The sequence below is a fragment of the Pan paniscus genome, chromosome 13, assembly GCF_029289425.2.
Source record: "Pan paniscus chromosome 13, NHGRI_mPanPan1-v2.0_pri, whole genome shotgun sequence".
In the NCBI taxonomy this organism is placed as follows: Eukaryota; Metazoa; Chordata; class Mammalia; order Primates; family Hominidae; genus Pan; species Pan paniscus.
The window spans coordinates 108,151,952-108,175,923 of NC_073262.2; the positions used below are offsets into that span (position 1 = coordinate 108,151,952).

Consider the following 23,972-nt stretch of genomic DNA (forward strand, 5'->3'; position numbering starts at 1 on the left):
GTTCCTGCGGACTCCCACTGCCTCCTTCCTCAGACTTCCACAGTGATCTCATTGTACGACAATTGTTTGCAGGCCTGTTTCCATGAGGAGACCCGCTGGATTTCTTCATTGCTTTGAATACAGTGAATGACTGCATTAATGATGTTGCAGTATCAATGGAGAAACATACAAAGATATACACAATTAGTGAAGGACAGAATAATTTCTTATGTGCAAGCTTGCTGCCTATCTTTTGAAGACTGGCCCAAGTTCTGGTACTTCCATGAAGTTTTTCCTGACACCTCCAGGCCTCATCTGTGCTACTGCTGATAACATCCTGAATGGCACTTGAAAATACATTATCCTATTTCATTCTTTGGTTATTTCAGTTTGAATGCTGTTTTCCCAACAAGACAGAAAATCCCTTAAGAATAAGGATCACCTTACATTTCACACAATCTTATATGCTGTTGGGTATATTTCATAGGTGTGTGTATGTATACTATATATAAACACATATATGTATATACATGCAAATATACAAATATATGCATATTTATATGTATATATGTATATTTTATGTATATTTGAATATTTTATATGTATATTTGTATGTATGTATATTTGTATGTATATATACATAATCATATGTTATAAATACATATAATTATGTGTGTGTGTGTGTGTGTGTATATATATATATATATACACACATATAATCTGTTCCTTGAGGCACCAGAACAGTAATAGGCATGTGGTCTCCTCAAGGCAACAGAATACTGACTGCTATTATCATTATGCCAGGACAGTTCTGGATAACAGTGCTGAAACTATTAACTTGGAACTTTATAGCTACAAGAAAAAGTTCAGTTGGAATATCCAGAGCTATACTATGGATACATAAGCATAGTGATTTTCCAACAATCACAATTAATAACCTTCAGCATAGTATTGATATTTGCAGGAATTCTCTTTCCATAAGAAATAGTTTAAAAACACAAGAAAGCAAACCTTAGGTAGGAATGGGTGAGGACAATGTTTCTGTCCTTCACTTCTTCCTTTTCTATTTTTTTTTTTATCCCCTGTCTGTCACCATCCTTGCCTCTGGTTTTGGTAGAAAGTTCAGAAATTTAAACCAAGGCTTTTATCCTACTGCAGAGAATTCTCAATCTCTCTGTCTGTGATTGCTTTAAAGATGTGAAGTCTTCATCCCTACCTACGTAGTAGCTCACTGGACTCTTGCCCTCTCAGATAACCCCAGTGTCTCCTGTTCCACCTATTGATGAAATATAAAGAGGTTTTATAGGACACACTCTAAAGGTCCTCCCACAATAATTAAACACCAAGAATAGTCTTTCTTAATCTAAGTGCAAGTGTATACTTGTTTTACAACATCTCTCCCCATATCCCCAACCCCATATACACACTCTGCACAAGCTGGGATGTAATGGTGGTTTTATGGAGAGCCGGGACTTTTGGTAAGAAGAAAATAACTTCCAGGTGGTTGATTACCGCCTAGAAAAATTTTCCCTACTGACCTTGACACTGTTAGTTCCTTCCTGTGCTTACTGGCAAAATCTCTTCCTTCCCACCTGATAGTCCAAGTTTTCTATTTACTCCTTCCATGCCCATGTGTGAGGGATATCCAAGAGCAAAAGGAAGCACATGAGTGGTCCATGTGATACCAAGTGTGTTGAGGTGAACAGGTGGGGAATCAATCAGTAATCAAGTACTTTTAAATACCTGTTACGTGTTCATCCTGTTTTTAGTTGGCATGATAGCTACAGAAGAATGAGATACAATATCTTTTCATTAAGAAACCAACACACAGTATTGAAAACCTACTGGGGCCAGTCACTGCCCTTTAGGATCTCAGAGGCTGATGGAAAAGACTCCAAGAGAGGTAAACACAGGACGTACAGAGGAAGGGACAAAAACAATAAAGACCAACACTAGATAGAAAACAGTTCATCACTTATGGGTGGCCATTCGTAAGAGAGAGAACTGAGGTTCAGGGTGGTCAGGGGGGGCATCATGGATGCTGTGGAGTAGACAGTTGATTGTCAGCAACCCTTGTTAGTAAAGAAAGGTTTTATAGAAAAGGTGCTTTTATTTATTTGTTTATTTATTTATTTATTTTGAGACAAAGTCTCACTATGTCAACCAAACTGGAGTGCAGTGGCGTGATGTGGGCTCACTGCAACCTCTGCCTCCCGGGTTCAAGTGATTCTCCTGCCTCAGCCTCCTGAGTAACTGGGACTACAGGTGTGCGCCACCACACCCGGCTAATTTTTGTATTTTCAGCAGAGATGGGGTTTCACTATGTTGGCCAGTCTGGTCTCAGACTCCAGACCTCAGGCAATCCACCCGCCTCTTGACCTCCCAACAAAGTGCTGGGATTGCAGGCATGAGCCACCGAACCCAGCCAGAAACGGTGCTTTTAAAAATATGGTCTTTTCACAGCCGAGAAGAGCTATAATGGCGTGAAAACTAAATGTAACATACTGGATGGGATCCAGGGACAGAAAAATAGCATTAGTTAAAAATCTAAATAAACTATAGACTTTAGTTAACAATAATGTATCAATATGGATTAATTGTAAGAAATGTGCCATACTAACGTTAGCTAGCGATAAGAGGGAAACTGGGTACAGGATGTATGGGAAGTCTCTATACTACCTGTTCAATGTTTCTGTAAACCTAAAACTATTCTAAAAACTAAAATCGGTTTTAAAAAAAGAAGAAGAAGAAGAAGAAGAAAATAGTCTAGCATCCTACAGAATATTCCTGGCATGGGGACATGAGGGAGTCAGTTTGACAGTGACCCTTTTTTGAAAGAGGTGACTTTGTTGTCAAATGCCGTGTTTGTGGCTTGATCATCAATTCCTATAGCAATGTGGAGTTCTTGCTTGCTTTTCCGTGGTTGATTTTTGGCAGGCAGTAACAGCATTTGTGCACTGATTATAATTTCGAGATGCATTGTCAGTAACCAGGGTGTATAATGGATCTTCATCTCTAATTACTTTTCTCTCCACAGGTGCCTGGAAAGGGTCCAGATGGGAATGCACACAACCTCCGCTTTGAAGGGATGGAGAGGCAGTACGCATCCTTACCCAGGTAGATCATGGAGAGGTCTCCCATCTCCAGCTCACCTACAAATGAAGTCTTTAGAGAAGTCTACATGAAATAGAAATCTGGCTTTGAAATAGGGAATATGTTATAATTTTGCCTTGCTGCCGTCTGCTGTAGCCCTAGTTCCATCTTCACAAATGTGCTAATAATTGAAACACTTGTGGGTTATTTTTAAGGGGAGAAAATAGTATATCAATGCAATTGAACGTGTCAGCAAGAATATTGGATACTAAATGGAAATCCTAAGCCATTGCTATAAAAATGGTATCGAACATCCTGCACCAAGCTTAGAGACAATCAAATAGTAAATCCTCTGTCCTAGGAGTTACGCACGAGGAATGGCGGGCCAGTCTTAAGCTTGGAGTTTCATGTGGGTGTTAAGAAGCAGGAAAGAAATGTGAACTTAGGAAGGTGTTCTTTGCCTGATTTAGAATCTGACCTTGTTCTCAAGGCAATAAGCAAATATTGCTGAGAGGCACAGACCCAGTGGGGGAAAGAAACAACTGCATGGGAAAAGTTTGCTGGGCCACCCTGGCCTGACATGATCCACTCATACTGTAACTCAACACCCTTGAAAATGAGATACAATTCTCAAAACTTGTGCTGTTATTGGTGAGATGAAGAGGAATTTTAGTTTGCTATCAGTAGCACATGACAAAGAAACAGCTTTTCCAAGAGTACATGCAGTCCAGCTACGATGGGAGTTAGGTGAGGTGAGAGTATGAGAATTAATGCATCCAAAAGAGAAACAAAGTAAGGTTAATGCCATGCAGAAAGTTGCAGTGTTTTCAAATATTGCCTTTTAAAGGGGTGGGGGAAAGACCCCAAGCAGAGCTTTTTTTATCAAAACTGAGCTGTTAAAGTGCCACTCAGAGATGGAGTGACTGTTTGACATTGTATGTTGACTGTACCTCTGTGTGATTTTACAAAACGAACACCCTGAACATTACAATGGGCAAAGCCAAAGTGACCATCTGCTCTTATAAATAGTATGTTATTTTCAAAAGTAATAAAATCTGAAATCTAGCAGAGAAGCTGTTTTGTCCTGATTAGGCAGGACACCCAAAATACAATATTTTAAAACTTTTATGAAGTTATATTTTATTTATCTTCCTGTTTTCTTTTCTTTAATAGATGTTGTCTAATAAGTTTTTCTTATTTGTGATTAGCTTCCTGTTTCTATTTTCCTTGGCTTAGTACAACTGGCCCTCAGTATCTATGGGTTTCACATCCATGGATTCGATCACTCTCAGATCGAAAATATCCAAGAAAAAAAAGACAGTCACAATGGTACTGATCATGTACAAACTTTTTTTCCATGTCATTATTCCCTAAACAGTACAGTATAACAACTATTTGCATAGTCTTTACATTGTACTCAGTATTATAAGTAATCTAGGGATGATATAACGTGTATGGGAAGATGTGCATAGGTTATATACTAATACGATTCCATTTTATATCAAGGACTTGAGCATCTGTGGATTCTGGTATCTGAGGTCGGGGGCTGGGGTGCGGGAGGTGCAGTCCTGGAACCATTCCCCCAAGGAATGGGGAATCATCCCCAAGGGACAGTTACATTTTGTTTCATTTTAAAAATGGAGGTAGTTTCCAAAAATTTGTTTTACATATAAGATTTCTGGCTTTCACTGTTGAAGTATATGGAAATTGTGGTTAAGGCAGATGGAAAATAGAATGTTCTTATGAGAGGGAGTAAAAAAAGGAAAACTGGAAACAGTTTAAAATCTTCCTGACCAATCTTCACTCAGAGTGCAGAAATGGAGTTTTTGGGTACAATTCAGAGGCACAGAAATAGCATTTAAAATTCTATAAATTTCACTCATTCATTCATTCATTCACCTTGTATCTGGTGATCACCTAGTATGTACCAGGCCCTGAGAATATGGAAACTGGCGGCACAGTCCCAGTCCATCCTCAGGACTCTACTGTTAGCAAAGGAGTCAAGCAAATCAGCCTTTTACAGTAGTACAACCAATGCTTCTGTTTGTAATTATTAAAGTCTTCTGAATTTCCAACTCTTATTTTTGCTAATCCCTGAAATACTCACTCATGGCTGACTCTAAACAAGTATATTTTAGGATTAAACACTGTGGTGGGGGTTTTCTGTCAAAGATAATACATTTATGCTGTTTATGGCTGTTTATGAATGTATGAATTGACAAAATCCCGCCAGCCCCAGAATAAAACTGTAGCTGAAAGGGAAGCATCTCAAACTGGAAATAATTCTGGCAAAAAGTTCACTCACCCACGTACACAATGGTAAGAACAATTAGTTGCATGTGCAAACAGACCTTTGCAGCTACCTGGCAACCAGAGGCAGCCATGGTGGAGAATAAATAGGACTCAGATAAATGCAAGGGGGACCCCTGGCAGTGGCTTTTAAATGGGGATGCTGCATCCCAACATCTAAAGAGGAGATGCAAAGCTCCCTCCCAGGCATTGCGCCCTGGTCCATGGGTGGGGGGCTCCAAATTAAACTAATGAGATGCAGAAAGCAGAGGCCAGAGACGTACTGCTGGCTTCTGAAAAGGTATGCAGATGCTGCTCTGAGTGCCAGTGACATTTACCCTGGTTTTCTTGTCTTTCCCCCTGGAGATTTTACTGTCCACTTAATTGAATCACACCAGCTCCACCGCTGTCTCCTTTTGCCAGGAGAGTGAGGCGAGCACATCTCGGTAGGCACCGGATCCCTCTTCATCACAGAGGCCGGGAGCTTTGAAATATTTATGGAGTTAAATTTTTAATTAAAAACAGGAATAAATCCATCTGTAGGAAGTCGGTGGCCAACCTTATGGAGAACTTAATATGCTACTGACTGGGTTCCTATGTTGTTTGTGCAATGCTTCACAGTAGTTTTTAGGAACAATTCAATAACATTGATTTCTATGCCAAATTTGGAGCCATCGACACAGAGAGAAAATGCTCCACAGCACATGGAGTAGGTGAGGAGCTCTGGTCAAGTGCTTTCATGGAACTCGGTCATCTTTAAAGCAGGCCCATGCAGCCCACTGCCAGGCTAAATGACATTTCACGAAATAAAGCCAGAGCGCTGGCCAGCACAGGAAAAAGACAATGCCCAGCACTTGGTAGTTATGAGGTTGCCTAAGGCTAAGGGCTAAGCCATGTTAAGTGTTATTGTTAAGCAATGTTAAATCTTCTGCCTCCTAAGACAAATGACTTGACTTCTTTTCTCCTGAGGGTGCTGTTTTGGAAAGCGGAGTGTGGTTGTAATACAACCTCGTTAGTAAACACCACACCTGTACCAGGACCAATGTTTTACCAGCCTGAACAGCCCCCAGTTTTCTTGGTAGTAAACAGAATGAAATCAGCATTCCTTTATTCTTGCCTGACACAAATTATTACTCACCCTAGGTGAGTAGGGAAGTGGCTGTTTCCTAGGCTGCTATGATGTGCGAACATCAACGTATGTGTTTTTGCAAACGGCTCCTTTTTCACTCCAGCCTGCCAGCCGCTCGCAATTCTCCCAGGTCCCATTCTGATTTCGCAGGCCTCCTTGTGGTCAGTCCCTTCAGCAGTGAACTCTCCACTCTTCCCATCTCAAGCCTCCATCATTCCCACCTGGCCCATCCCGGGCCCCATGGGATCCCATTATCCCCCTCTCTGCAGATGGCTCTGTGCATCGGCGCATGATGTTGCTCTTCCGGACTTAGAATCAAGTGTGGAGTCCTAGGGATTGAGCAAAAGGCACTGCAGCTCTTCTGTGGTCCTACATGCGTGGGCGGCAAAAGGTTGCTGGAGAGACTCGTAAAACTGCATTCATGGGTTCCACTACAAAATTCACATTATGCAGCACCAGCTGGGTCCCTGCTGCCGTCCAGCATTTTTTTGTAGTCATGTTGTCAACTCCCCTGACTATCCCACAGTGGCCATTCCAACCCTTTCTACTCCCGTTAAGTTCTATGAAGATGACTAAACTCCCCAAGCCCAGTCTCTGGAGGTGATCTCACTTCCTTTGCTTTATGACCTTGAGGCATTCAACGTTAGCCCCTCAACTTCTGCTCCTGCAGCTCAGACTCCTGCATCTTAGCTCACACACGCTTCCCAAGGGGATGCACTGAGGGCCTGAGCTCGGAGTCAGGCCATGATCATAGCCCCAGTTTCATCACTTACCACCTGTGTGGCCTTGGGCAGTGATGGAATTGCTTCAGGCTCTGTTTTCTAATCCGCAAATTGGGGATGATATTAGAGCCTCGGTAATAGTGCCGGTATGAGTATTAAATACAATAATACAAGCAAAACCCTCAGCGAAGAGCCTGTGTAGTGCATTGAAGGATTTTTTATTGTTAGCTCTTTTTTTATCTCAGGGGAAGAAATGTACCTTCCTGTAATGAGGCAAACCCACACACCAGAGCTCATTCTCCCTGGCTTCTTGGGGACCTTGAGCCACCAACTACCCTCTCTCGGCAGCATCTTTAATCCTTTTGGCGTTGCTTTCCTCCCCCTGCCTACTATCATAGATGCACAACTTCAGGGGCACAGTTTGCCAGGATTCCCCACTGTGTGGAGAAGAGGAAGCAGCACCTGCATGGGGATATGCTGGGGGAACTCACTGAAGCTGAAGGATTCGCCGACTCAGGAAAGACCAGTGGTCTGGATGGTCAAGTGCAAGAGAACATAGCAATCTACTGTGATCTGAGTGATAAGCTGAGCTAATGGACATGATAGTAGACAGGAGTGCTATGGAGAGGGGGTTTATAACAGATACAGCATGCTGACTTGGCTCTAGGCAAGAGGCCAGGGCTCCTGTCCAGCAAGACTTGGGTGCAGGAGTAGGCATTGCTCCAGTGGTGGAGGCCATACCCAGGGCAAGTTAACCAGGAAGGTGGAGCATGATGCTCTAGCTCCCAGGGCAGACATGGCATGACAGCAGCACCCTATTCGCTGGTGGGAGAGATCCAGAGATACTGCTAAGATACTCCTATTATCTCAGGACAGGGCAGTGCTGAACATGCAACTACCAGACTTATACCTGAGCAGGACTTGTGTGGCAGGTCTACCCCATTAAATTGACTCCTGTATGTCAGAGAAAAACAAAGACCCTTGCTCAACCCTCCTTTTCCCACATTTCCTAAGAAAAAGTGGGCTATACCTGTTGGTTCTATTTCCACTCAACCCACTCACACTATAGCCTCTTACCCCAGGCTTCTGCCCACACCACTGATACTTCCACCAGACTCTGCTTCCCGCCTTTTGCTCCACATGGATTCTCTCTGTGCCGACTCCTCCATTCCTGCCAATTCAATGCCCATCTCTATGATGATTCCAAAAGTACCTGCCTAACATTCATGTCCCACTCTTGTGACCCCAGTTACAGCCGCCCATTTGATATACTCCTCCTTCTGCCTCCAAGGCGCCTCCAAGTCCCCCTGCCAAAACCCATGCCATCTTCCTTTGCTCTTCTTCTTTTAAACTTCCATAGCATTTACTTAGCACCTTCCCAGTGCCCTAAAAACACCCTGAATTGGATTATTCTCCACTGCCCCTTTCCACCCCATTGAAATATAAATTCCTTGAAATAAGAGACTTTGTTTTATACCCATCATTTGTTACACCCAGAACCTAACATAAGGCCATGTATACAGTAGAGTCTTAATACATTGCTATACAGATGAGAATAGTTTTTTTGGTTTTTGTTTTGTTTCCTCTACCCAGGTGGAGGCCTAAGTATGGGCTCCACCACTGGAGCAATACCTACTCCTGCACCCAAGTGTTGCTGGATGGTCTGATCTCATCTGTTGCCCACGTTGGAGTACAGTGGTACAATCTCAGCTCACTGCAACGTCTGCCTCCCAGGCTCAAGCATTTTCCATCCTCAGCCTCCAGAGTAGCTGGGACTACAGGCACGCACCACGATGCCCAGCTAAATTTTGCATTTTTTTGTAAAGACAAGGTTTTGCCAAGTTGCCCAGGCTGGTCTCGAACTCCTGAGCTTAAACAATCAGCTTGCCTCAGCCTCCCAAAGTGCCGGGATTATAGGCATGAGCCACTATACCTAGCCAAGAATAGATTTTCTTTATATACAAGGAAGTTATGGGAAAGAAATCCCCCAAAGCTTTTTTGACAGTTGGTTTTAGATTGCTGTTTTCCAATATAAGAAATGATTTTTCATGAGAATGTATCTTTTCTCTGAAATCAATAGAAGTCCAGACCTTTTTTTTTTTTTTTTTTTTTTGAGACAGAGTCTCACTCTGTTGCCCAGGCTGGAGTGCAGTGGTGTGATCTCGGCTCACTGCAACCTCCGCCTCCCAGGTTCAAGCGATTCTCCTGCCTCAGCCTCCCAAGTAGCTAGGATTACAGGCGCGCACCACCATGCCCGGCTAATTTTTGTATTTTTAGTAGAGACGAGGTTTCACCATGTTGGCCAGGGTGGTCTTGAACTTCTGACCTCAAGTGATCCACCCATCTTGGCCTCCCAAAGTGCTAGGATTACAGGCATGAGCCACCGCACCCAGCCCAGATTTCTAAATAGTTCATCCCTAGTGAGCACTTACTATGTACAAGGCACAGTTCTAAATGCTTTGCATCTCCTGACTGACAATGCTCACAGCAACCCTGTGACTCAGCAGCAACCTGATAATTATCCCCATTTCATAGAGAAGGTCACACGCAGAGAGAGGTTAAATAAACTTGCCCAAGTCCAACAGCTAAAATGTGGCAGAGCTAGGTTTTTAAACCAAACAGTCTGGCTGCGAGTTTGTTCATTTTAACCACCTTGACTAAGGTTATGAAGCTCAGAGTTTAATCCATACTCTGCACCTATCATATTCTGTTATTTGCTCACCTGTTTGTATTTCTTACTAAAATATAAGTGCCTTTAAGGACAGGGACTGTGTCTTCTTCATCTTTGTATATGACACAGAACATTCCTAATATGCAGGTTAAGTAATGCCTTTCAACCGTCTCTGTAATGCTGTCATAAAAATCAATTCTTTTTTCAGTTCCCTTGGGCCCTTTGTTTGAAATATGAACAGTTTAATGTGTAATTGCTAGATGAACATTAAGCAATATACTTTGCCTACCAAAAAGAGAATCCTGTTTTGTTAGAACACTCCTGAGAGTTGAAAAAACAGTGTCTGCAAATTGGTACTGTAGTTCCTTAAGATTAGAAATAATATCTCCCTAGAAGAAAAAAGGTGACAGTAAATTTCCTGGTGGAGTGCTGCATGAGCAGTCCTGTGGAGAGAAAGACTCCCTTTCCTGAGGCTGATGAGGGACAAAGGCCTGCTTGGGCCACGTTCGCCTCCAGTCCTTGATATTTCTGTAATCCATGTTACATAAGTTACTTGGGAGAAAAAAAGGTCTCTCTGAATATCTCAAGCAGCTTTCAACTTGGCTGCGCAATGGGAAGCAATATACTAGAGCTGAGTTTGGATAGAAAGAGCAACTTTAGAAGGAGCAAGCAGCTAATGCTTGCTTCCTAGGAACCCATAATGAATTTGCTTTCTATGTACATTCCCGGTGTTTTCGCATTGGGTACGATTGGGTTCGTTTCAGAAGAAATACGCCATAAGAGCATGCTTCCACTTTAATGTTTCAGTTGGTTCATTTTATTGGTCTCAGTTTTCTCGTCTACTTATGCCCATCAGGAAGAGTCCAATCACAAGTGCGCAGGTAACTTTGAAACTTGCAACAAGCATGCTGTCTACTATCTTTGGTTATCCCAAAAGCATTTTGTCTGGGTGTCCTCAACATCCTTTTCTGTCATTTACCTCACTTCTTAAAGATGCTCTCCCTCTCAGATTTCTCTTGTTCTCTTCTCCAGTGAACTTCTGCTTCATTCACTGTTACTGAATTTTCCTTTGCCAGCATTGCACTATTTTATTGTGCTCACTAAGTCACTGGCGGTGACATTCAAGTTCTGCAGATTTCCAGCAATGCCACAGTACTGGGCTTTGGCTGAAGCTAATCTAGATAGTAATCCAAAGAGGTCAATGACAAGTTGAGAATCAGAACATTAGGTAAACAGGTGTGTGAGTGCTTGTCTGGGTGTGGGTAGAGGTTTGACTGTCTGGGTCTATAGAAGTTGACAAAGTCTCCATGCTGCCCAACTTCTCTGTACAACAAGTACTTCTCTGTGCGACAAGGCCAGCTTGTCAAATAAGATGCTTCATGAGCATATATGTACTGCTCCCCGCAGTCATGCCGGCGGTTGGAATGTTCTACCAGAGTTTGAGGGTGTCACACTTCATTTATTAATAGACACTGTGAATCATGGCCAGTGGCTTTGACACTTTCCTGGTGGTGCAACCCTATCCGAAGAACCTTCCTCACTGTGAAAAGCTACCTTGCAGTGTTTGTCCCTAAGATTGCTGCTCTGACTTTGCAGGAATACTAAGATGAGCTGAAGAACTTGTCTAGGTCATATCTTCCACATCTGCTTATGACGGGGTTTACTGCCTTTTGAAAATCAGTGAAGCTCTTTTACCCCACCAAATTAAGCTTTTTCATCCTTTCTCTTAAGATTCCCTGTGCTGAAAATCTAGTCTCTACTTCCCCTTCCCAGTAGGATCAGCTGTCTGTTTGAATGGCCCCCTGATACCACCTCAGTCTTAAGGCCAAGGACAAAATGATGAATTAGCAGCGATTTAATTCTTTGTGAGATTAAGATGTCTCCATTGTCAACTCAAACTTCCTGAAAATGCAGAAAGCCCCAGCATGTAATATCACTTTAAGATGCCAAACAGCTGAGATCAGGGGGTTAATGCTACTGCCACCTCATTTTTATGTCACTTAGTTCCTCAGATAAAAGTCCATTTTAATCAAACTTTTCATCATTTCCTCGTAGCCAATATATCCTTGATGCCAGTTAGAATATTTGATATTAATTATTCAGTCAAAGGCCTCCATTATGAGTTTAGTTAGAATATTAGTGATTTAAAACACGTTAAGACTCATACAGTAGTGATGTCCCCAAAGTAGTTTTAACTGAATCTTGATGAACCACATACATTAAATTATATAGGTTTTTACTTTTTCCCTCATTTTCCATAGAAAATTCCAAACTGCTACACATTTGTTGGCTAAGTACTCTTTTGAGAGGAAGAGTATGTGCCTGCTCTTTCAAGAGTGCCAAATCTGACATTACTTTGGACATGAAATCTATTAAGCTTGGTAAGCTGACTTGCATGTTTTCCCTCCTGCACATATTAAAGGGAGTTTTAGCATTTATTTCCTACTTCTCCAGCCAAAAGAAAAGAAGGTTGTTTTGTGCCTAGGCATCTGCTTAGAGTATTGCTCTATATCTCATTTCTCATAATCTTTGGTAGTTCTTGATGTTTTCCTATCTTATTGCCATTCCACCATCTGCCTCCTAATGCTCATTGCCCTGGAATTATGGTGGTGATTTTCTTGATAATGCTGTACCGTTTTGCATGATGCACACTGTCTTTCTGCACCTACCTCCTCCTGTCTTCTCTGACTCCAGCCATTTGCACTGTCCCTTGATTCAAGTTCCTGGGTTTGCTGTGTATAGGTATCTTAGTATCAACCTACTATAGACAGAGACATTATGAATAAATGAAGTGTATTAATTTATTATAACATCTGATTTGTATGTTTGTGAGGCCTGTGCTTTATGATTATTTTAAATGACATTATGTCACCGAAATACATAACCATCTTGGATAAAAGGTTAGTGCCTCACCAAATGCATGAATACATGATATTATTCAACAGGAATAATTAACAGTAAAATCACTAGTCTTATTTTCCATTTTTATATACCAAGATCTGCATGCAAATTGTTTCAAAGATGTCATGTTTATTCCTAAACTAGTTGATTGTGTTTAAAAAGAAAATAAAACTAAGAACAATCAAGGCAAGGGAGAGGTTGTAAAACCTATTGCGTGCCTTCTATGTCTATACGTTTTGCATGCCTTGTCTCATTTTATCCTCACTGTCCAGCTGGCTAGGAGTCATATGATGCTCCTTTAATAAAAGAAAAAAATGTATCCTTGAAGTCACAGAATCAGAATCAGAATTCAAACCCAGGACTCTCTGGTTTCCAAGGCCTTTTTAATTTCACTTGACCCCACATGACTAACATTGGCAAGTCAAGGAGAGGTTGGAATGCTTACATCATCTGTTTTCATAAGTAATGTGAGTTCATGAGATGGGAGATATCTTAGACCATATGAAGAATAGCCCGTGTTCATTGTGAACATCTTTTAAGGTTCCAGAGAAAATAGAAAATGTCAAAACCTACGGGTTGTAAAAAAAAAAAAGTAATAAAATACAAGAAAATAGTAGGGAATTTATGGGAAATAAAGAAAAACACTTTTGAATCACACACTTTTTCTTCTTTTATCACTATAAGTTTTCCCAAAGTAGAAACAAGATACCTGCCTTTTCCTTACAATTACCCTGTTCCTGTTGGGAACATACATAGAGATGTGAGTGGCGCCCCCTAGGGCTGCACAGACCATGTGCATGAACCAGGTCCCCAGCCCCTAGATTGCACTCTGCACCACTCCTCCACAGAACACTCAGAACAAGGCAAGGGGAAGGAGTTAACATTTGTTGAGCCCGTATCATGCTCCAAGAACTCTGGCAAGTACTTTAAATATGTCACCTCATTTATTTCCTGTAACAATCCTGATATAAATATTATCATCCCTATTTTATGGATGAAGAAACTGAGACTGGGAGATGCAAAGAGGTGTGGCTAAGATTGCACACAGAACTAGTGACAGGTTTTGGAGTCAGTTCAGTATTTTCTACATCTGAAATTTCTGGGCTTTCTGCAGCATCAAGGTGTCTGGTACTAGGCTGGTTGTAAACAGGTAGGAGAGACACATTACGTGACCATCCTTTCCTGAGGCAGCCCTCACTGCTCTGATCCCACCCTAAATCACTGCAGTGTATATTAAAATGAGCATTTCAATGAATAAACCCCTTATAGGCTTTCAGAATGACTAAGAACAGCAACCACTGAATCACAGAACTCCTCTTAGCAAATTCAAACACCCACTTCCTTCCAGCCAAAATATTTTAAATGGTGCTTTTTTGCTTAAAGACTGCCTCTGTGTTATGCTAGTGAGTTAAATATATATACATATAAACCAGTTGGTTCCACTTCAGCAATTTTTGTAGCCAGGAAACTATTGTTGGTTCTTTCACAGTGTAGTTCTGGCACATCCTTAGGGGACATGGCTGAGACGCAAATGCCAGACAACTGCGGAAGCATCGCTTCTACTGACTCTGCTGCTTCAAGTCCAGAGAAGAGAGCTTTGGCAGTCAGTTACTATGGTGGTGCCACCTGAGCCCATCTGTGCCCTGGATCTCATGTGACACAGGCCCCACGACCTCGATCATTCTGCCAAGAAACACCTTGGTCCAGCTCCATTATTTCCAGCAAAGGCAAACATTTGTGGTACAAATGTGAGAGGGGTTGGTACAAAAACAGCAGCCTCCAGAACGTGTTCCTGCTTCTATTCCAAGTCTCTAATTAAGCCTAGACAGAAGTGGCCAGGGCTTGTCTCAATAGAGGGTTGCCCCACTCTGCAATCAGAACTGACCCTTATGGCCGAACATGGAATGACATGTTAAATAGGTAGGAATCTGGCAATTCTCACGGGCCATTCTCCACCAACAGTACACTCTGGGACATCATTAGTACCCTTTCAACTTGGTCATTGCTTGAAAGTGAAGACAGAGTGGTGACTGCCCAGATAAGACTTCTGCCCACTAACTGCTTACATGTGGCTGAGGCAAACACAGACCCTTTTCCAGAAATGATAGTGTCTGACAGCCCGGGTTTTACAAGGCACTGGAAAGATCTATAATTGTTACAGCAGAGGTTTAAGATGGAAAATAAGCATGTTGAGCTATTTGGAGGAGGAATTTGCCACAGTGAAGTTTTTTTTCCTGGAAACAGTCATATAAAATCAGGATGGAGTTGGTATCAAGCTTCTTGGTCACTTTCCATTGATATGTCGGTGCCTTTGACAATTTATGTTAAATGTGCAACAAACACCCTTTTACAGCTTTGTCCAACATCAAAATCAGGTCCATATATAAGACAATTTCTAGCCAGTGTTTTATAGGAGTGATTTCTAGATGTGGTATCTGTAATGTGGCCAAGATAATGTGATGACTCTGCCTTCTGTGGGTCGGTTATAGACAAGTCACTTATGTTACCATCTTGTCAACAGCTTGAATTCCTCAGTTTGTCCTTTTTCTGGTTACTTCTTTCTTATCCAATTTTTAAAAAAATGAAACAGTTCAGTCAGAGCAATGTGTGCAACTTATTAGCCTGAACAGATGAGCTAGGAAAGTCATCTACTCTCCATATTCCTGCATTTAACAACTATTTATTCATGACCTACTAAGTGCAATACACTCTGTAGGCCCTGAGGATAGCGTGATAAGCCCCATAGACACAGTTTCTGTCCTGTGAAGTTTATACTCTAGTGGAGAAGATAGTAATTCAGCAGTCACAAAGAAAACATAAAATTGTAACTCTGCCCATTACAAAAAAAAAAAAAAAAAAAAGGAGAGCTATGTGATCCAAGAAAATAGAATGTGAAATTGCACCAAATCAAGAAGGGAGGGAGACATGAGTTATGATCTGAAGGAGGTTTAAGACAATAAGGAATATTCCAGAAAGAGAACAGCACATGCAGAGGCCTTGTGTAGGAGAACACGTAATGAACAGACTGAAAGAAAGGTGTGTGACTGGAACAAAGACTGTGGGAGTTGAGCAGGAAAGGGAGGTAGCAGTCAGACCATGAGTGGTCAAGTGAAGGACGTCTGAACTTACTCAAAGACTAGAAACCTTTGCGGGGTTTTAAGCAGAAAGTCGATATGGTTGGATTTGTGATCCAGAATGTTTGTCTAGCTGCAAGGTAGAGAATTGTTAGGAGAGATGCTGGAGTGAAGCAGACCAGTTAGAGGATTTTGCTGTCATTCCAGGGACAGATGTTGATAGTATGTACCAGGGTGATGGTGATGAAAGCAGAATTGGAGAGAAGTGGGAGGAGCTGATGAACCTTGATGATGTATTGCATGTGGGGGTTTGAAGGGTAAGTGAAGCCAGGTGTTAAGAATGGATCCACACACAGCAGCATGGGTGCTGGTCCCACTTCCCAGGAGACAAGGCGAAGAGAGGACTAGGTTTGGCAGGGAGAGATCATGATTAAGCTTTGGGACATGTTAGATTTGAGGTACCTTTCAGACTTCCAAAAGGAGACCACTGAAATGTGCTCTAGAGATGTCTTGACATGGATGGGAATTGCAATGGCTGATCCAGGATATTAAGCAAATGTGTATTCATGAAAACTGAGCAAAAGACCCCAGGGCATATCAGGGGTGATGATGTAATAAACCACAGAGTCGCATACTCAGAAAGTACAAATAAAGGCAGGTCGACAGTGCAGACTGCAAAAACCTGGGCATCCTTCTGTGGCTGTGACATGCCTTCACTGCTTAGATCGACAGCAAAGGCTTATCTATCACTGTCTTTGTAATTTCATTCTGGAAATAATATTTTTCTCAAGTAGGAAGAATTGGTGACTTAATGTCATCTGGCATTCTGTGACTAAGCATAGCTCTGACTCCATGAAGCATAAGGATGAGGGTAAGAAGAAACAGTGGAAACTGTTTTGATATCTGTACTGAGCTTATAAAACAGAATAAATTTGTTCAGAAATATGCACTAAAATATTAAAGGGTAAAGAGGAACAAGTATCCAATTTACTCTCAAATGGCTCAGGAAGTATCAGTATGTATATTTAATAATATGTATATATGTATAGAGAGAGAAAGAGGGAGGATAGAGAGGAAGGGAACAGAATGGAAAAAAATAATGAATGGGACAAAATGTAAAGAATTGATGAATTTGGATAAAGAATATAGAACATTCCTTGTACTACTTTTTTTTTTTTTTTTTTGAGATGGAGTCTTGCTCTGTCGCCCAGGATGGAGTGCAGTGGCACGATCTCGGCTCACTGCAAGCTCCGCCTCCCAGGTTCACACCATTCTCCTGCCTCAGCCTCCCGAGTAGCTGGGACTACAGGTGCCTGCCACCATGCCCGGTTAATTTGTTTTTTTTTTTGTATTTTTAGTGGAGACAGGATTTCACCATGTTAGCCAGGATGGTCTCGATCTCCTGACCTCATGATCCACCTGCCTCGGCCTCCCAAAGTGCTGGGATTACAGGCATGAGCCACCACACCCGGCCTGTACTAGTGTTGTACTAGCAATAACAGTAACAAGGAATAGTGGACATTCTCATAATTTTCCAGTATCAATTCAAAAGTTTAAAAAGTCCTCATTTTGGTGTCCTAGGCAGGGCTTCTCCCCACCCCTGAGAAGAAGACTCTGAGACAGGGATTTGAGAGCAAGTGATTTTATTTGAGAAGCGATCCCAGGAAGCATTGGAAGCGGAGTGAGGAAGGGAAAGGAAGAAAGCCAGTACAGAGCACATTAATGAACAGATTACCACTGCAGGCAAGAGGGAAGGAGGGCTGGGGTCTTCTGGAGATGGTAGGGAAGACACTCACACCTTGCCCCACCTGGGGGCAAGCATGTTGAGGTACTTAACTTTTGGTCCCATTTGTCATTGGTTAAGGGTTGCTCCTAAGATATCAACTCCCCAGCACTTCTTCCTGTTCAGTGCACTGGTAACAGAAGCCTCAAGCCAGGAAGCACAGATACTAGGATAAGGACCGTAGTGGACAGAAGTGCTGCAGTGATGGGGGTGTGGGGGCAGTCTGCTGCCACAACTAAGGAAGTGTGAAGGCTCAGGGTCAAAGCAGATCAGTCGTGGTTGCCTTTCGTGAGAGAAAACATATGAGATTAGTAAGATGCCCCAGACAATCCTGATGCCTTCACTTTATTATTGGAGTAGGTGCTCTGTGAATTGGTCATGTCTTGTACGGAACACAATGAATGCCAATAGCACCAACAGAGCAACCCAAGAGAATACCTCTAGAAGAATGTACTTCCAGTTTCTCTTTGTTTCACTCAAATATGCAATACATCAAAATGATGTAAGGTCTTTGACAAGTTCATTTTCTGTCAAGCCCATGCTCAGAACATCACTGAAATACAGCAGCACCTCTGGGACACTCCTGGGATTAGGAAAGCCTCTGGAAAAATTAAACTTGGTACTGAGTTGCCTGACTCAAAAATGCCCATTAATGAACAATGATGGTTTGAGTGTGTGCTGTGACTTTACCTAGGATCATGGCTATACACACAGGCGAGGTAAAGTTCTACATGGATTTCAACATGTCATCTTTGCTTCAATTATGAACAATAAAAACTTGGCCAAACTCAGGGATTTGTCAGATGGCCCTGGTCATGTGTCTTCCATGGTCTCCACAGTCTCACCTTAGCATCAGGCCTTTATGCTAAGACACTAGCGTTGTATCTATGAAGCCTGTAAAACTGGATCAATCACATCCAGTTCAATTAAGATGCTTAGGCTCATCTTCTTAGAACAAAAAGTATGTGTCATAAGTCAAACAGGCTACAGGATAAATTCCTAGCATGTAATTACCAGGTCAAAGAATGTGAATATTTTTAAAGTTTCTGATGTATATTGCCAGATTGACCTCCAAAAAGGTTGTACCAATTTACACCCCCACCAGCACTGACTATAAATCATTTTTGAAAACCTATGTCAATTTAATAGGTTAAAAAGTAACGATTATGATCACAAACTGTTTTAATTTGTAATTCCTTTACTCTTAGCAAGGTTTAATTTTTCTCATGTTTATTAGAATCCTTTTTTTTTTTAGTTTGTTGTAGCTTATCTGTTTGCATGTCATTTCTGTCTAGGTGTTTATCTCTGTCTTCTTGATTTCCTAGAGCCCTTCATATATTAAGGGCATTAACACTTTGACATATTTAAAATTATTTTAGTTTAACTTAAGCTATCTTTATGGTAATATAAATTTATAATTTTTATATGTTAAATCTTTCATCTTTTGCCTTATAATTTGTTGCTTTTATATGCAAAAGGTTATCTCTCATTATGAAATATCCATACTTTCTTCTAATTATTTGATTATTTTGGCACTTCTACAGCAGGAATGCTTTGAACATACATGTCATTTTAAGTAGTAATGTGATTTTGTAATATAGTTTCGAGCAATATCAACTGACTGTGATATTGTTGTAACTAAAAAACACATGGTGGTCTAGACACCCATGCTGAATGGCTTTAGACAAATATTGTGGAAGATGTCTGTGTAGTTCATTGGCACATGTCAACCAGAATCAATTTACATCTTGCTCTCACTGATATTATGCCCTATGTCAGGATACTAAGTGTCCTGAAGCATTCTGACCTGTGTTCTTGGAATGTGATACAACACCAGGTATTCAGTGTTCTGAGAATAGTCAAGATCATCCAAATGGGCTTTTTCTCAAAATGGTACTTCTTCTTGCAAAATATATGCTCTTCTCCTTGATGCTCTGCCAGCTCCTGGAAGCCTCTGCCGTGTTAGCAAGGCATGCCTGTTGAGCTGACACACACACCCCTCATCTCCTAGAGCATGCCTTCCTGTGTTCCTCAGATCTAGGTGATCAGAACTGTAAGCATGCTCCTCAGAGACACCATGTATAACATTGGGAGTTGCCTTTTAATTTCTATGATAAAACGATGCAGTTTTGCTGGAAGGAGACTTGTCCTGAGATTGTGTATCAATTTGGCTAAGCCGAAAGGAACTATGAGAGGAGCGGTTCTTAATCTGGGATCTGTGCATATCTAAATTGATAGTGATTAGTTTCAAGGGACCCTCAAATTCTCTGAAGTTACATGCCAGTTTATGAATAATATTTTGTACATATTCCTGGGGGAAAGGGTGAGTGAGAATTTTGTAACCCAATAAAATGAAAACTGACTGAATTAAGGGATTCACTGTAAACCCTTCTTAAAGGGGTCATTTTTTAAATCCTCACATTATAGTTCCTATGTGACTGGTATTTTCTTCACAGAATAGCAATGCCTTCACAGAGATTATTTCATTCGTAAAAACTTATGAGAAGAAAATACCTATACAGTAGTTTATTGTGTGAAGGGTATCTTCAACATCAGAGTGAATTTAATAGTTTTCGCAAGAAACCTTATTATGGTCTAACTTTCAGCTCCACACAGCACAGTGTGTATATATATTTCCATTCTGGATGCTGCCTTTTGGTCTGCTTTTAAGGAGAACAAAACCTTCCCAGCATAGAAATCCCACGAAGCAGGTTGAATGGCATCAAACTCATCCTCCTCGCCCCCACCCATTGCACCACAATGTGAAATACAGAACCTGGTTAAGCTTTAGAGACCAGACGTATGTGTTCACCCGTGCTACCTAAAGAAGGATTTACACATTCTGCTATCTTCTCAGCTTTGGAAAAATAACATTCTGTTCTCATCCGCAGAAAGTAGAGAGGGAGAGGAGGCACTCGTGAGAATAAGCAGACAACAACCTTCATCACAGCCAAAAGTACTATGCTGATCCCACCATAAATTTTAGCAGCATAAAACCACAGGAAATCCAAAGGAAGTAAAATATTAATATTAAACCATAGCCACTCCACCATATATAATTTAGATAAATAATCCATTTTCTATATGTAGGATATTGGAATATAGCTGTTCGTCTGCCACTAGCAACAGTTGATATTTGAAAAGCATAGAGACTTTAGCTGCTGGTGGAGGGCAAATGTGTTTTATTCATTCTTATTCTTAACAGCCAAATGTCCTCAAATAAAATACTGATCAATGGCTAAAAATTTAAAGGCTGCTATATCTTTGTCTCATAATATGGATTTGTGGCCTAATCTAGCCCTTTCTTGACCTTTTTGCCTAATGGTGGGATATTAATAAGCGAAAGATGGTTACATAAAACATCCTCTGCATGTGAAATTTTTTTTACATATGAGTAACTTCAGGTGGCTGAAGATGGAATGAGCTAACCTGAAAGTAACAAGCTGCTCACTGTCTTGGCCAAATTAGGCTTAATGCTGAAAGGCATTCTTACTTAAGAAGTCAAGAAGGCCGGGGGTCAAGCCGTCAGGCCATGGAGTGCAGCTGTTGGACCACCTTTTGCAGTCTCCAAGGGAGCAAGCAAAGAAAATCCAGCAAAGAAAATATCTCAAAGAATCAACAGGGAGAGTAAAACAAAAATAATCAGATGTCCCAGAAGACTCTGTTGGTATTATGAAGAAGGCTAGAGCAGGACTAACAGGGTTTGGCTTTTATCAACCTTACTAATAAAAGTCACTTGGCTCTCCATCGAGAAGAGCAGTTGGTACAATATGGAAAGGTTTTAAAGACCATTAATTTCTTGAAATGAAACAGCTGGCCATATTGGCTATTAAATAATGAGCCAGATTCTCCCCAGTGCCTAAGTCACTCTCTGGTAGTAAATTAGGCATTTAGGGAGGCACATTAACTCTTTAAGAAGATTAGAGTTCGATTTAGTGCACTTTATGCATAGGAAGAAAGTTACAGGGAATCTGGCTGAAGCTGGGCAGAGAAAAGATGGAGACAAGGTAGACTCAGATGAAAGAAACTAAACACATGATTTGTGTTAACTGGGCAGCTCAGGTGAGCATGGGAAATTGGAGCAGTCGAGCTGTCGAGTTATTTTGTTTATTGTTCTGAAGTTCTATGAGCATGAAGGTAGAGAGTTGAGTCTTCATTTATTGATTCATTCATTCAGTAAACTTTTACATAAATACTACTATATAGCCAGCACTGAGGAAGTATTCTTCCATAAAACACAGTCCTTATCTCTAGGGATTTGCAGTCTCTGGTACCTTGGGAAGAGAGTAGAAGAATGACAAATTATAGATTATTTCAGTCAAGTAGAATAAGTGCTAAAATTTTATATGCATAAATGGAATTTGAAGAAGTGGCAAGATGTGTAGCACTTTATACAACACGCTAGGGACTTTGACTCTACCCAGAAGGCCTCAGGCCCTTGAAGGTGTTTAAAGAAAGAAATGGTTTAATCAGATTTGCATTGTAGAGAAAGCCCCTTGATAATTTCATGGAAAATAAATTGGAGAGACAGGCCGGGTGCGGTGGTGCACACCTGTAATCCCAGCACTTTGGGAGGCCAAGGCAGGCGGATTGCCTGAGCTCAGGAGTTTGAGACCACCCCAGACAACATGGTGAAACCTCATCTCTACTAAAATATAAAAAATTAGCCGGGCATAGTGGTGGGCACCTGTAGTCCCAGTTACTCGGGAGGCTGAGGGAGGAGAATTGCTTGAACCCAGAAGGTGGAGGTTGCAGTGAGCTGAGATCATGCCATTGCACTCCAGCCTGGACAACAGAGGGAGAACCCCATCTCCTAAATAAATAAATTGGAGAGACAAGACTACAATCAGGAAGGGCATTGTGAAACTGTTTATGTGGTCCCTACAAAAGATGCTGAAAGCCTGAAATGAGGACATAAGTGGGTGTATTAGTCCATTTTCATGCTGCTAATAAAATAATACCCAAGACTGGGTAATTTATAAAGGAAAGAGGTTTAATTGACTCACAGTTCAGCATGGCTAGGGAGGCCTCAGGAAACTTACAGTCATGGTAGAGGGGAAGCAAACAGATCCTTCTTCACATGGCAGCAGCAAGAAGTGAAGAGCGAAGCAGGAGAAAAGCCCCTTATAAAACCATCAGATCTCATGAGAACTCACTCACTATCACAAGAACAGCACAGAGGTAACCACCCCCATGATTCGACTACCTCCCACCGGTTCCCTACCATGACGTGGGGATTATGGAAACTATAGTTCAAGATGAGATTTGGGTGGGGACATACAACCAAGCCATATCAGTGGGGAAGGGCAGGAAGGGAAGAGAGGCCTGTGAAGGAGCTGAGCTGACCTGTTTGATGCCTGATTAGATGTGGGCATCAAGGGAAAGACTGGTGCCAGAGATAACTCTGGAGCCAGGCTGGAACAACTGGGTAGCTGGAGGTGCCATTTTCCTCATAGATGAGGAAGGATGGGTGTAAGGCTGGGTGGAAAGGCAGAGTGGTGACAATTCTGGGCTCCAGAGCATGGTTCCAATGGATGGCACATAGAGAACTCGAAGTCATCCATGGCAACCACCTCATGAGATTTGAAAAGTATGTATGAAAAGGAAACTGAGATTTTAAAACTACATAATTCCTGGAATTTAAACTGAATCCTTGGAAGAGTATTTTGCTTTGTTTGATTTTTGTGCCAAAGGAAAGGATTTCAAAGATGCAGATGCCTCCAAACTGAGGTTCTATCATTGATCACCATCAAGAGTATTAAATTGATGGGAAACAAACTGGAAATAGTCATCTCTTTAAAAAGCCAACTTTTTTTTTACAAGGAATATCTATAGTTAATAAAACATCGATCATTGATATGAATATCAGGAAATTTATACTCTTTGTGAGAAATAGAAAACTGCACAGGTTGCAGACTAGACAAGTTAACAGTTCTTTCTCTGTCGGCACTTAAAATCCATACCGTGGCTTCTCTCTATGGTATGGGGTGAAACGTGCCAACAAATTGACTTAGATGATGTCAGTATCTGAAAATATGGAAGAAATTATATATTGGAGGAAAAAGAAGAAATTCTTATATATTAAAAGGTGTTGACAGCTTCACCGCAGAATAGCAAAAATGTCCTTAAAGATAAAACACTTATTTCAAAATTTTAGAAACCACAATTACAGTTTTATATACTATGTGCAGCAAAAGTCATTTTTAGAAAGAACACTGAAATCAAAGTTTACTAAACCAGTAACCTTGTGGCAACTTCCTGGTGAGAACCTCATTCTTCAGGAATGTGAAAAGCATAAAATTAAAAGAGTCGAAAGTTTGTAGATTGCCTA

The 23,972-nt window shown here is 41.3% G+C and overlaps 1 protein-coding gene across 3 annotated transcripts in view; it reads left to right on the forward strand.

Moving 5' to 3' along the window:
* The window catches only part of PARD3B (par-3 family cell polarity regulator beta), a 1,074,947-nt gene that overhangs the window by 1,005,034 nt on the left and 45,941 nt on the right, over nt 1-23,972 (forward strand). For all 3 annotated transcript variants that reach the window (XM_003820781.6, XM_034954909.4, XM_008974231.5), the window contains one exon: nt 3,017-3,096. In XM_003820781.6, the coding sequence (XP_003820829.3) occupies nt 3,017-3,096 (80 nt within the window). The remainder of the gene's footprint in view (nt 1-3,016; nt 3,097-23,972) is intronic.